The sequence below is a fragment of the Protomyctophum bolini genome (genome assembly GCF_963924005.1).
Source record: "Protomyctophum bolini genome assembly, chromosome: 16".
NCBI classification, from domain to species: domain Eukaryota; kingdom Metazoa; phylum Chordata; class Actinopteri; order Myctophiformes; family Myctophidae; genus Protomyctophum; species Protomyctophum bolini.
This window is the reverse complement of record NC_137877.1, coordinates 19,735,992-19,750,626: the sequence shown is the minus strand read 5'-3', so window position 1 is coordinate 19,750,626 and position 14,635 is coordinate 19,735,992. Positions and strand designations below refer to the sequence as shown.

The following is a 14,635-nucleotide window of genomic DNA, read 5'->3' as shown; positions in this document are numbered from 1 at the left end:
CCATTTTTCACCCCTGTGTCAATCATCTACTGTGATCCTGGGCTCTACACACCCTCCGCCAACCTGGGGAGAGCAACGGACTTAACTCATGCTTCCTTCATGCTTGAGTGTCCAAGTTGCTCCTTTACGCCTGATCCCCTCCATCAGGCGCCCCGGCTGGCCAGGGGGAGGCAGTTTAGAGACCAGGATTACTGCATGTTTTTGTGAGGGTACCTACCCTAGGGGACACGGGGAGAACATGCAAACTCCACACAGAAAGGCCCTTTCGCCAACCCCCGCCTTCGGGTATGGGCACTGAAAAAAAGAACAATACAAATAACAAGATAGATGAAATAAGATATAAAGGGGTTAAAAACTAACACTTTAGCAGCAATGGGGGGATTTGCAAAAGGGAGGGGGGGGGATTTAGTCAGATTTATAGAAGGTACAGAGATAAATGTAACAATTAGAAAAACAAGCATGTTTATTTACAGATTCTTTGGTTTTGTTTCCTGTTTTCTAGTAATTACATCTTAATAACCATTAATAAAATAAACAAAACACACTTTTAATTACAAACAAATAACTATTGTTACAAAAAGTCTTGGTTAAATAGCTTGTTTCATGTTTTGTTTTGTTTTTACTTTGTTTTGTAGTTGTAGTATAATTGCATGCAATCATATTCGTGTATGCGTAACATCTAGTCAGAATGAATACAAACGTGTTTTACATAACCATAAAGGTAAAAAAAGGTTAAAAAAAACCAAAATGCCTTGAAACCTTATATACGTGAGAAACCCGTGAGAAACCCTGGCACAAGACAGCAGACACTTTACCAGATACAGTGGGCTAATTAACCACTCCAAGCCACGCGGTGCCAGGACTGGTAGGACTGGCATCAGTTACAGCATTCCTCAGGTTTATCACAAAACACAGCACAACTTGACAAGTAGGCTTTAACGATACTTTAACCACTGTACTCTGGCGTCCCTATTGTGGGCATGTCATTATAGGTCAACACATTTCAAGATTACATCAATATTATGAGACAAGATATCATTTTGAATTTTCAATATCGTAATAAGATGGCATATGTGTTGTCTTTTCTTGGTGATCCATTAAGCCTTGTCACATTGAAAGCTTGCTAGTGTTGCTATATAATGGGTGATGTGCTGGAGCTGAACAGAATCTGGATGAACAAAGGAAAATCTACAACCGCACACTCTCTAACTCAGGCATGCAGAAGGTCACACAACCGAAAGCTTGCAATAAACTATTGAGATGGCGTCTAATCCATTGTTCATAAAATAACCAAAGCTTGTCCCCCTTATTTCTGTCCAGATGGGCGAACTCCTGAATATTGTCTTGCACATTTTCACTGGAGATCAGGGCTTGACGATCACTATTCCATCTTTGGAGGACTTCACTCATATTGGGCCTGTACTGGAACAAATCTTGATGGAGGAGGCCAACCAAGACACCTGGGAGAGGTACATCCACGCTCCATCCACTACATGCAGTAAATTCCTCCGTGTTAATCGGATTCAGAGAGCGTTCAAATGGAACCAATGGACTCATAAGGGTCCATTTGGTTCCAATTTGAATGCTCAAGACTAATGGCCGAGTCATATTATATTTAGTGCTGAAAAATAGTCGGTTAGGGAATGGTCCCAGACCCGACTTTAGTTAAGCTCTATAAAAGTCAATTCATACTCCCTCACGGCTGGCGCCGAAGTCGCTTGTAAATATTGGAGGTCCTTGACACGAATATGATGTTTGTGACTGGGAAATGAGCCTGGCACAGCGGGTACATACTGTATATCTGACTGGCCCTCGCAGGCAGAGGCGTCTGGGAGAAATGCGAGGCCCTGTGCGAGATGTCGGGGGGAACAATGTGCGCACGCAACATTTTTGAATTAATTATTTAATTAATACTTACTTTTGCCTTTCCTACAAATATTATGCCAGGTTCTCATCTCCAATGAGTAAGAAATTGACATGCACTGCCTAATTTAGCAGCTTAACAGTGTGAATGCAGAGATTGTGGTCCTCCACATTATGTTATTTTATTTGTTGTAAGGAAGCTATAGTTAACAATTAACATCACATGAGTCATGTCAAGCAAGCTGTCACAGGAGGGGTCTCTGGGGCTGACACTGTCTGATGATCTATATGAGCAATTTAACTTGTCTATGTATTACTCTACAACGAATACCAATGGAACACAAACCTGTTGCCCTGATCATAAACTGATATAAAAAACTGATATAAAACCACCACCCAACCAGTCTGCCCTGCAGTGCAGCTCAAATTACTGGTTATACAAGTAAAATGAACAGCTGCTTGCTTGTGTTGCTGTTATTTGTTATAAATATTAAGTATCACATTTGCTTGATTGCCTGCAGACAGTTTGTGATCGATCAAAATTCAATTCGAAATTGTGAAATCATACTGACTGACTGGACTGACAGAGAGAGACTGAAAGATAGAGTGAGAGGGAGAGAGAGAGAGAGAGAGAGAGAGAGAGAGGTCGTCGGTCCATGCGTGACAAATTATTTGAAATAAAACTTTTTTTTGTCCACACTCAGTCCTACAAGACATGACAGCATACCTTTTCACTTCACTCGAGTGACGAGTCGTTTTGTTTGTGAGCGGAGCCGTTGTGCACTCAATTAGCCTACACTAGCCCTTACCCGTTGTGAGATATTTGCCCCCCCCCCCTTGTGGCCGCGGGGGGTACTGCGCACGGGCGCATTGCCCGTGGGATCGTGTGGTGATGTAAAAACAATATTTGTACTGTAAATATGACAGTTGCGTCGGTAAAATGTAGCCTAGCCGGATTCTGGGAGCGTGCAGACTTTTTTTGGCATGGAGAGATGTGTGCTAATAGTGTGGCTCGGTCGGAGATAGACCACGGATAAACGTTTTCGCATTGTTTTATTATTTTCATTTCATTATTAATCATTAATGTGTCAAATCTAAAAAAGGGCTCCGTTACGCCCTCCATATAATTATGGTCCATGCCTGTGTGAAAAGTGGGAGTGATTGGTGCAGGCAGTGAGGAGATACGGCGATGTTTCTGACATTCATTCAGACATTCAGACATTGTTAGAATTATAGTATGATGTGTTCAGTTGTTTTTGTTTCGTTTCAATTGTGTGTATAATTCGACTGCATGCGTTGCGCGGTGGTGCGGCCGATCTACAAGCTCACAACGCGTCGCGCTTCAATGCATTGTGAGCTTGTAGATCTGCTCTAATTCTGCAGCGCAAGCCAGCACGGCACAGCGCAGCGCAGAGGGGGCAACAGGGGGGACCACGACCGGACAGCCGGGTGTCGCTTAACGGTAGGATGAAGAAGTGACGGCGGTTGGAAGGAGGAGGCGACGCGCGGCCGTCGGAGGGCCCCAAACCGACCGCAGCTTAAATAGGTGAAAAATCAACTGCGACGGAACGGGCTGCGAACTGCGATGCAGGGAGAACTCTCGGGGCCTCTAGCCGCCGTGCGTAGCTGCCTATATTTTAGCTCTGACTCTGAGATGGAAAGTGTTTCTAAAAAAAAAGTGCGGCGGCACCATTCGATCTACCCTAAAAGCGGCCCTGCTCGCAGGCGCAGTGTGTCCTCCTACTCCAGCACTCTGCTGGTGCTGCTCTGGTCGCTTGTGTATTCGAACACATCATAGATTCTGACAAGTCCCGGAAAAGACACGCTGTGATTGGCCAGCAGTTACTTTGGAATCCGCGATATTGAAGTTTAATATGGCTGCATCCATAAGATTACATGCCGCTCCAATGAACTGCAGCGGTGAATGAGGTATCTAGGTTTCTATATCTATGATTCAGTAGGTGTAAATTAAGGATACTATTCAATGCTTGCTGTCTACAACCTGAACCAAGTTGCACTTGTATGTTGTCCACTGACAGGCTTAAAAAGATGCTGGAAGCTGTACTATCCAACTTCAAAGAGACAGAGCTTTGGGACGATATCCCACCGGCTATGTCTCTGTTGGAGACGGTAGTAGGTGTCGAGATCAACATAATGATGGCAGAGACAGGTGAGAGTGATGGCCATCAATACAGAAATAACTGGCTTTTGATTTGTATTATGTTGCTTATGAAGTCACAGATTACATTTAAGGACATTTGATCCAAAATGAGATATTACTCATTCCTTTTAAAAAAATGCAGTAAAGTAACAGTATGAAATACGACGTCAAGAGATTTTTTTAAACCCCGTGTCTCTCCTTCCCCTCAGCTCTTGTATGGAGTCTCCAGGGACCTGTACTGAATCTCATGGAAGAAGCTGTTCTGTCTGTGAACACCAGTCGTTTCAACCTATCTGAAGTGACAGAGAGAATGGAGAAGGCCATCTCTGATACAATACATTCCACCCAGCAGGTTAGTCTGCCTCTTGTCTCTCCACCCTTGATGACAGATTTTCAAATTGAAAGCGCTCAACCCAAGTATTTATTACCTTACATACTGTGGGATTGCAGTAGGTTTAGCGAGTACAGCATGTGTACTTGTAGCTGTACTGTGCCCGTCTGTGCGCACACGTGTGTCCGTGTGCTGTGCATACACGTGTGTGTGTGTGTGTGTGTGTGTGTGTGTGTGTGTGTGTGTGTGTGTGTGTGTGTGTGTGTGTGTGTGTGTGTGTGTGTGTGTGTGTGTGTTACATATGAAGTGTGACTATGGAGGCAGATGAACCTGTTGTCCCATCATTAAGGCCGTCATGCTACAGACAGTACATTGAAAGCTGCCCTTGCCCTGGTGCTAAAACACAAGAGCAAGTCTGTTTCTCAGTGAATACGTGACATTAAAGCTATCTCAAACGCCTATCGTGAGGACACACCTGTATGTAATGGCTGGGTTCAAAAGCCAGACAATACAACAACAACAGCAGTAATGCAATAAGATAACAGAAGGTCATGACAAGCCATAGACTATGAGTTGTCACACATATGCACCAACACTGTATTGAATGAGCTCTATTGCGTTGGTATGTAGCCTACATATTACTATGATGATGTCATGTGTTTGGTTTTTTTAATAAGCAAGACAGACACAAAAGACAAACAAGGCATACAATAAAACAGAAACATCAACAGTAAAAAACAGAATAAAAAACAAAAGACGAAAAAAATAACGAAAAAACAAAAGAGGTCATGGGATGTACAGCAACAACAATTAAATACATATTACAGACTTTTGGATTCCTTACATTCATTGACAACCGGAAAGACACAGCCCATATTCACTCCATATCCACCCCCCAGCTAAATACTCTATCCATTTCTCCCAGCTTCTTTCACCCAGCTCTTTTTTCGTCTTAAAGAATAGTTCATCTATTCTAGGTGATGTAGTTGTTTCACAATGTTGATAAATAGGTCAGCAGTAGGACAGTTCTTTTGTAACCAATTTCTTGTAATAGCTTTTTTGCTTGCTACAAGTAAAATCTTAAGTAAGTAGGAGTCATCCTGATTTAGCCCATCTGGGAGTTGTCAAAGATGTGAATGTATCATCTATTCCAAAACTCATAATGTTTGAGATAAGTGTTGTCACTTCCTTCCAAAATGTTTGAATTACAGGACAAGACCAAAAAAATGTGCATGATCAACCATTGTATCTCCACATTCTCTCCAACAGTCCATATGGTTGCCAGTCTGTTTGGACTTCTGTTTTGGAGTAATAAAGAAGCAAATCTGGTTTTTCCAACAAAAGTCTCTCCAAGTCAAGGAATTGGTGGTCGTTGATTGCGTTTCCCATATATTCATCCATACTTCATCACTTCATCACTTCATCACACGAGTCCTTTTTCAACGACAATGATGTCATGTGTTTCAAACACATACATTCTAGCGTCCTTATTCTGGGGCGAACATTCAGTGAGAATAGTAGATCTTCATTTAAATTCACACGCTTGGCTGTCTTCATCAAGTAGAGTCAACTAGTATATCGGATTTAACACTAGCATGTCTGAGAGGTCATTTTGACCGTTTTTTTAAAAGATTTTGAAGTTGATTATCTTCGCCCATGAAGCTTTCTATCATCTCAGAAATGTTTGACATCTGAAACATTTTATAAATACATTTTTATTTTATTACTTTTTTCTCTCTTTTTTCTTCAGTCATGCTAGTGGTTAACTTAGAGTCTTTATACACTAGTCGAAACTCTGTAGCATACCTATGTGTGTAGCATGTGCATATTATATAATATATATGCACATATTATACATACAGTATTATGTCTCTACACAGTATGTTAGTATGTCTGCATGTTCTGCACCTCAGGGTAGTACTGTACTGTACTGTACAAGAGCCGGTGATACCTGTGTGAGACGCTTGCTCTTTCCTTGTGCAGAGATTAGGACATCTCCCTTGTGACCCTGTCTTTTGTTTCCATGTGACAGTTTTCTTTTTAAACCCCTGTCCTTCTAACCGAACGGTTTTTCTTTTTCTATGAACAATTTTACACTCGAGACGTAATAATCCGCTCCCTCTATTGTCCACATGCTTTGACCCCTCAGGCTAACGACACACTGCAGTGCAGTGAGGCTGTCAGGCTGTGGGAGCCGGTGAGAGAGGCAGCCGGACTGAGCCAGGCGGCCCTGGCCATGTGGTGTAACGTCAGCCTCCAGTCTGTCCTCGATGCCTATGCCACTTCCAACGCCATGTATCACAACCTGACCATGCCTGTGAGTTTATTTCATCCTTGATTAACTATTAAAATGTGTCAATTACTGCAGAGTGCCAAATATTTGTGTGATAGGAACTTTTTTTTACAAACCTCTTGAACCCTACCATCTCAATTCTAAGGGGAACATCGGTTATTTTCGGCAAAGAGGTTTGGTGTAGAAGGGAAAAGAGTGAACCAAGTACAGAGCGAAAGGTCGAGTTTACTAAGAATTGACAGAATACACAACATTTTACACAACACTAATTATAGTGCTGATCCATCTCTCTCTCAGCTGAGGGGGTCCTTGGCCTGAAAAATGTTAGAGACCCCTGATTTAAAGGAATATACATTCTGCTGTTACACCTGAGAGAAGAATGATGAGATTAACATGTTTGCCACTGGGTGGCAGTGTTGGCTCACCCTCCAATCTGTCCAGTACCAGCCATCACCATATTATTCTGTACTGTCTGTATGTTGCCTGTGTAGCATGCGGGGATGGGAACGGTGACCGTCAGTGCCATGGCTACCAGCATCGTCGAGGCCCTCTCCGCACTCTACCGGGCCGACCATAACCAGGGCCTGGCGATAGACGGGCTGATCATGGCCTTCAGTGACAAGCTGGACCACCTGGTGGGCCGGCCGCTGAGCGCAGAGGCAGAACTGCACTGGTTGAAACAGTTCCAGGACAACGAGCTGAAGCAGAGGTGACTATCAACAGCCCCGGGATGTGCAGAACCATAAAGCACCCTCGTCCACATGATGGGATTGCTAACATAAGCTGTATATTAAAGTCGTGTGGTGATGCTGTGCTGTACTCTACGCTCCGGGCACAGTTTATTACATGTTTTACTGCTACAGTAAATGTAGTCGGAAGATACAAGACACATGAATAACATGAAGGCATGTGTGCACTGCACGTATACTATACAAACATACACTCTTTTTCTCTCTCACAAAACTACACACCTACTCGTGCACGTGCACATGCAAGCACCTCCACCAAACGTAAACTCGGCGGACTGTTAAAATAGCATTGTGCCAGATGAGCCAATTTGATTCAAACTACATGAGGCACCTGGTACGTTAATTTAGTTTGTGACTCTTTTGGCTGAAAACAGGCAGGTCTGCACAGACAGTGGTTTAACCGTGATTGAGTTAGCCGAGACTCCCTCTTAAAATTGATTTTCCTTTATGCGCCTGCTGTAATAATGAACTGGGCATGACGATAAGGATCGCGTTCTGCATATCTCTCGGAATCAATCATGTCTGACTGCATGAGTTATAGATCATTGATCACAGTGGAGAGAATCCAAAGTCTATTATCTAGGCTGAAATGAGAAAATGAAGTGAATAAGTTTTTAAAATGTGATGTGATGGATGATGATTAAATCTGGCACCAATTGAGAAATTATAGCTCTAAGGAATTATTGTATTCGGTATGTCTACTAACAGCATAGTAGACATACAGGAGATGTTGAGGTGCACACTGCTGCAACACTCAAACAAAATGGTAAGTTCAAGTTATATAAGTTGTGGGTGCACTGTCGGTTACTACCGTAATATGTTTAATATCTTATGAAAATGTAATTGATTTGTATAAAATAATCCGTTTTGGGTGAAGTTGAAGTAGTGGTGTAATTGGCACTACCCTCACAATTCATTTTTCATTCATACGATTCACCAGGTAACGATTCAACTCTTTTCTACAATTCTACGATGGATTGCAATGCATCACACTTTTCTTTATTACTGCAGAACATGGCAAATGTTTTATCAGTCAATACAAGCAGTCAGATATACTGAATATTAACACAATTATATTAATATTATAATTCATTATAATTATAATTTTATATTATATTATATATAATAATATTTAGGCTCCGATTATTGATGATGACACAATGCATTGCTGAATCGATTCTTTTTGACACGACTAATAAAAATAATACAAACAATAGCGAAAATAAGCAGATTTCCAAACTCACAACTTGTCGCATGAGTTGTGAGAAATGAACAGTAGCCTAATTAATCACTTTTCTCTCATCTGCAGTTTGGATTTGATGGATCTGCTGACAGACGAGCTGCTGCACGTGGCCCCGTCACTGCAGGTGTATGTGGAGGCCTGTGACAAAGCTCTGACCCACATCCTGCAAAACGTCCAGCACGTCCAGAACGACAGCTCTGCCCAGAACCTCCTCATGGAAGCCGGGCACATGCTGCTGACCTCTCTGAACATCAGCTCTGACTCCGTCCTACCGCTGCTGTGGGGGAACGTCTCTGGCCTCAACGGGACGACTCTCGGCGACCTATTAAACCAAGTGCTCCAACTGGCGATCCGCACGGAGATGTTTGGGGACGTGCCCATGATTTACCAGGCCATGGAGCAGTTTGTGGCCTCCAACGACACCGCCCTACTTGTGGAGACGATGTACGAGGTGTTGGCATGGTGGAGCTCCACCCAAGCCACCGGAACAGACCTTCTGACTCAGTCCCTGTACAGAATGCTTGAACTACTCAGAATGCTTGAAATACTACCCGAGATGTTTGAAATGCTGATCGCAAATGTCATTGACATGATTAGCCAGATGGGGAGCACCGGTGACTTCATGGCACCCTTAGAGCAATTCCTGAAAGGGAATAAGGGAGACTTTGGGAGACAGCAGCAGCAGCAGCAGCAGGCCAGCTCTCACACGGCTCCCAGACGCCACCGGCGTGAAGCTCAGTGGAAGCCAATGAGGGAGCCCATGGATGACTTTATAGACCTGTTCTTCATTGACTACCCTAGCCTGTTCGAAGCCATCTCTGTTCCGCCCACAGTGCCAGACATTGTGGAGACAGCTCATGTGTTTTTCTCCAACACGGACCTGGGTGTGGTGATGAAGGGAGTGACCAAGGACTTGCCGTGGGCCTTGAATTCCTCTAAGGATGACACCATTGACGCTGCCCTGGAGGTGCTCTCCTACCTCACCCTTCCCAATAATGTCCAGACGTAAGTTGCTAGTAATGTGCTTATAATGCTAACAACCATTATAGTCTCTTTACATTGTCCTCAAACACAGATTTTTACCAATATGGTTGGAGGTTAATTTCTTTCCATGCAACCAAGGTAGGTGGTTTGAGACACAAAGACAGAACAATAACGCTACTTCCTTTCCCCCCCTCCCATATTATGTAGCCTCTTAAACAGACAAAGCTAAATGAAAAGCCACTCACAGAGCTTTTTGTTTGCATTATTTCAAATAATGTAAGCAAAATATCAAGCGGCCTCTTCAAAGTGCTGTAAATGTTCCCTGGTAATAAATTGCTTCCCTTTGAATCGTTCCCAGTCTGTCGATGGATCTGCTGATGGAAGCTGTTAACTTGATTCCCGACGGCCTCCCTCTCGCCGGACTCATAAAGAACGTCGCTAGTGGCTTTGCCAGTGAATCTCAAGGTAAGTTCATTTCTCTTAATTTACAAACTATCACTCCTCTGACTCACTCAGTCTCTGGGCGATGGCCTGCTTGTTTCTATAGGACGGCTTGATGGTGAGAAATGCATGTCAGATAGTCTAGTTAAATAGGGAATCCCCAATTGGTGGAGCCTGCCTTCCTCGGATATGCTTGCTTCATTCCTGCTATCTGTACAAGTTAACTTCACCAGCTGGCTCTCTCTGTTGCTTTCATCCATGTCAGGTCTAATTGTACCTCTGTTGTAGCTCTCTCACTGTTTCAGCCCCCTCTCTGTGCAGCCTGCCACGGTATACTGTACTTTCTCTTAATTGTCGGTGGGCATTATTTCAATTTACGTGGTATGTCAATGTGTGCAAACCATGAATCATGTTGCTTAGAAACCTTCAGCGTTTTACTCTGACCTTCAAAGCCCTTTGGGGGATTCATTGCGCTTTTTGCTAATGCTGTTGTTATTGTCTGTATGATTACAGCGGGGCATAATTCATTTTGGACATATGTGCTTTCAGGGTTCAATGTCGGCTTAGTTGGAGCTCCCAAAGAACCCCTGAGCCATATGGCTCTTCTCCAACGTAAAGCCACTCAGCACCTTATTAAATCTCATTAGCAAAGTAGAATTCAATCGCTTATTCCACACTCCCTCCCCAAATGCCGCGCCTGGCACCCACGCACTTGAGCGGACGTCCATGACCTCATTTTAATTGGCTGCTGTACTTGTGTGATAATGTTTATCTTACATAGAATAACTCAGTGAGCGGCAACAGCTGTACTCCTGTGTAACCTCATTCATTCTCCCAGCACACGTGGCGAGCTGTTGTAATTTTCAGCGGCCTCTAGGTGTTGGCGTGCACCGGAGATTTAACAGCGTCATTGTCTAATTTTGGCCTAATTAAATATTCACGTCTCGCCGCCCTGGGGTGGTGTTTGACTTTCTTGGGGCTTGTCAGATGTGTTCTAAATGTGCAGCGGTGGAGAGCACTGCCGACCTTGTTGGCCCCATCAGCTCTGCACAGGGCTCCACTTTAAGCACATCATTTGCTGCTCGCAGTCTGGCGATGTTGCCTCCAAATGGTGCTAGTCATAATGAAGCCCAGCGGGATGTCATGTTATGCTGTCACCTCACCGTCTCTGCTGCCCTCTTCTCCCTCTTTTGTCCTCTCTCTCTCTCTCTCTCTCTCTCTCTCTACAGAAAACCTGATGTTCATGCAGCAGACCCTCCTAACAGCATCAGAGCTATTCAGCACCAGCCCCACAGACCACCGCTTCGCAGAGATAGTAGGACACCTGACACAGCAGGTCTGGACGCCGGCTTAATTTACGCTATAGGGCTTAATTGGTTTATATACGTTATATGTTTTGTTACAATAATCTGAATCTGCAGAGTAACAATAACATGTACATTTAAAAAAACGGCGTAAAAAGTACTTATGGACTAGAATGTATAAGTGTTGAAAAAAAGCAAATGCTCAAGCAAAGTAAACCTACTTCACAATTTTACTTAATGTACGGTAAGTACAGTAGCCTATTTGAGTAAATGCACTTATAATTTAACTCATTAAAACCGGGAAAGCAACTGTGTCATTTTAGATTTTTTTTGTGTTGTTAAAATATAGCAGATTGTATAAGCTTACACCACCATAAAGTGACGCGCTGCAAGCTTGTACAACTGCTATTTAAAAAAAATATTATTTATTATTTTCTGAGGCATTTGTAGAATGTGCCTCAAGCCCTCAGGTCTTAATGCGTTTTACGTGTTGCAGGTGTGTGCCTTGGAGAAGATGGACTCTGTGCATGGGCTGTGGCAGGCAGTGTCCATGGAGCCTGGTCTGATGTGCGAGATCGTCATGCCCAGCCTGCAGCTCCTGGCCCAGGGCCTGCTGATGAACACGTCTGAGCTGTCCGAAAGTATCTTTCAGATCCTCATCGGGGATCCCAGGGACTACGACGTCAACTCAGACTGGTACCACGTTGTTTTTGACTCAATGTTGTTGACATCTCCAAAAGTATTGGTTTTCTCCAAAACCAATACTTTCTAGGAAATGACAGAAAGGAACCTGTTTTTTTCGATGTATCTTGTGTAGTTAATATTTAGTCACAAGCTAGTCTCTCAAGACAGACTGAACAGCGGAGGCGCTGTTTTCCCGAATATTTGACGATGGGATTCTCAGATTGGTCACAAGCTAATACAAGTTGATGATGATAATACTGTTCATTGGTTAAACATGTATCACAGACTCACCTAAACACTTTCACTTTCAATATCTTTTCAGAAATAGTGAAAGCTGACCTACAATCTCACAACATTCTGTAGATCGGCTAATTATGATCAACACTGCCAATGCCATACGACGATGTAGGGTATTCATTTATGAAAAAAGAAAATGTTAAATGTTGGAATATGGAGACAGGCTACAAGGTTTTTACCCGACAGTGATGATATAGTAGAGAATAACCAGGAAGACAGGAGATAGAGAAAGAGTTTATGAGCCACTGGCCCACTGTCAACACCACTTATCAAGTACAGTGCATGCCAGGTATATCTGCTAGCCTGCAGTGTCCACAAAAACTGTTTTGTTTTTGTACAAACCAAATATTTCTACCAGTAACATGTATGCCCTTTCACTGTTGAGCAATATATTGTACAGTACATGACGTGTGTGTGTGTGTGTGTGTGTGTGTGTGTGTGTGTGTGTGTGTGTGTGTGTGTGTGCGCGTGTGTGTGTGTGTGTGTGTGCGTGTGCGTGCGTGCGTGTCATTGCAGGGCCACTGTGTTCAGTGATAGTTTCGGCCTGAACGTCAGCAGCTTGCGGGATTTCAATGTCACCTCCCCAGGCAAGACCGCTCTCTAATTCAAATAATAATGATCACAATGTAATAGCATCACTTGACAAGCTACAGTGCCATGTAGTACATTAATTACTCACTTCAATCAACTCTTTGGCCATGTCGAACACAGCACACAAGGAGGAAATTCACCCCACCTAGAACATTACAGGCAGTTATTCCCAACCAATGCATTCCCCTACATTGTTCTGCTGATTAAAGAATCCATTGACACCTTTAAATGTAAAATGACCTGCTGTGTTGCAAAGCAGACATCATGCAGTCCAATTAAGAATTAAGAGTTCCTTTCCACAATACTGTACTGTACCTTCATTGATGGGGAAGAATAACTTAGCCGCAGCTCACCATTACATTGTGCCAATTATTTGTTAATTATTTGTTTGGTCCAAAATATTGTGTGTGTTGTCATGATTTGTCATGACAACAAGAGTTGGCTTCGTACGATGCTTAAAAGGTCTTTAAATAAATACGTTTTGAAATGCCCATGGGGAAAATGCATTGGATTCATTTCCTGGGCCACTCGTTGTTCTGAAAGGGGGAGGGACTGAGACGCTCTAGTGTTAGACAGTTAGAAAAGATCACCTATTTTCTTTCTTTTTATTTTCTCCACCACAATTATCTTCAAAGAGAACATGTTACTTCTTTCGTAATAGTGTCATTTCTGGAACAGGATCCTATAAAGATTAATGACCCACATGATGTGATTAATGACCACACACACATACTGCATGTGGCCTCATTTCCCCACAGGTGTGATGACGTTCGGGGAGATACTGAGAAATAAGACCGCTTTCATGTTGGATGTTCAGCAGAACATGGAATTTGACCCCCATGCTCTCAGCCTGCTGATGGGGACCCCTCTGCCCAACAATAACCTACTGGTGAGATAGTCTGTCAGTCTGTCTGTACATACATATACGTCCATGAAATCAGACACATGCACATACTGTACACGAATACACCACACAACACGTGAACAAAATAGTCTCAGTAATTTAATATGAAACTCTGCAGGTTGTAATTTATCATAATTGCCCGCAATGAGGGGACAATTCAACCGAAATCAGGAAAAAAAAAGGTTTGAAGAAGGTGGCACGACCAAACCAAATTAAATCAGATAATTGAAGGTGGCCCAGTCCTCTCAATTCCTTTACAAAACTTTGTATGTTTCACTATTAGGCATTTACCATAGGCATTTCATGAGGCAATCTATGCTCAAACATGTCACGGTTCGAGTCAAGACAGTGTAGGTGTAGGAGGACCCAAGTGCAAGATGAGAGGCAGAGGCATCTCAGTTCAAATGAAGATATTTATTATATCAAGCCCGATGAGTAGGCAGTCAAAACATAGAACAAGGAGCACAAAGGGAAACACTAAACTGGGAAAACTAGGGGATCTGAAATACAGGGCAAACGAGGAGTCAAGGAACAAGGTACTATAACGAATACTCACAGTGACAAATAATAACGAACCAACGGAGAACTGAAACCACAAGGGCATATAAATAGACATGGACTAACTAGACACAGGTGAAATACAACAGACAAATCAACACAGGGATTGGCTGGGAGAGTAACAGGACACAGGTGGGGAACACTACACTAATCACAGGGTTAGACAAGGCAGGTAAACAAAACAAGGCAGACAGGAAATCACAGAACACTACTACAAAATAAGGTACAGAAC

The 14,635-nt window shown here is 43.1% G+C and overlaps 1 protein-coding gene across 1 annotated transcript in view; it reads left to right on the top strand.

Annotated features, from left to right (window-relative positions):
* abca12 (ATP-binding cassette, sub-family A (ABC1), member 12) overlaps window positions 1-14,635 on the top strand; it is a 105,849-nt gene that overhangs the window by 40,953 nt on the left and 50,261 nt on the right. The window contains exons 21-31 of the mRNA XM_080785324.1: window positions 1,321-1,469; window positions 3,903-4,033; window positions 4,234-4,376; window positions 6,505-6,672; window positions 7,140-7,357; window positions 8,707-9,645; window positions 9,983-10,089; window positions 11,295-11,401; window positions 11,866-12,065; window positions 12,867-12,937; window positions 13,700-13,830. Coding sequence (XP_080641450.1) covers window positions 1,321-1,469; window positions 3,903-4,033; window positions 4,234-4,376; window positions 6,505-6,672; window positions 7,140-7,357; window positions 8,707-9,645; window positions 9,983-10,089; window positions 11,295-11,401; window positions 11,866-12,065; window positions 12,867-12,937; window positions 13,700-13,830 — 2,364 coding nt within the window. The remainder of the gene's footprint in view (window positions 1-1,320; window positions 1,470-3,902; window positions 4,034-4,233; window positions 4,377-6,504; window positions 6,673-7,139; window positions 7,358-8,706; window positions 9,646-9,982; window positions 10,090-11,294; window positions 11,402-11,865; window positions 12,066-12,866; window positions 12,938-13,699; window positions 13,831-14,635) is intronic.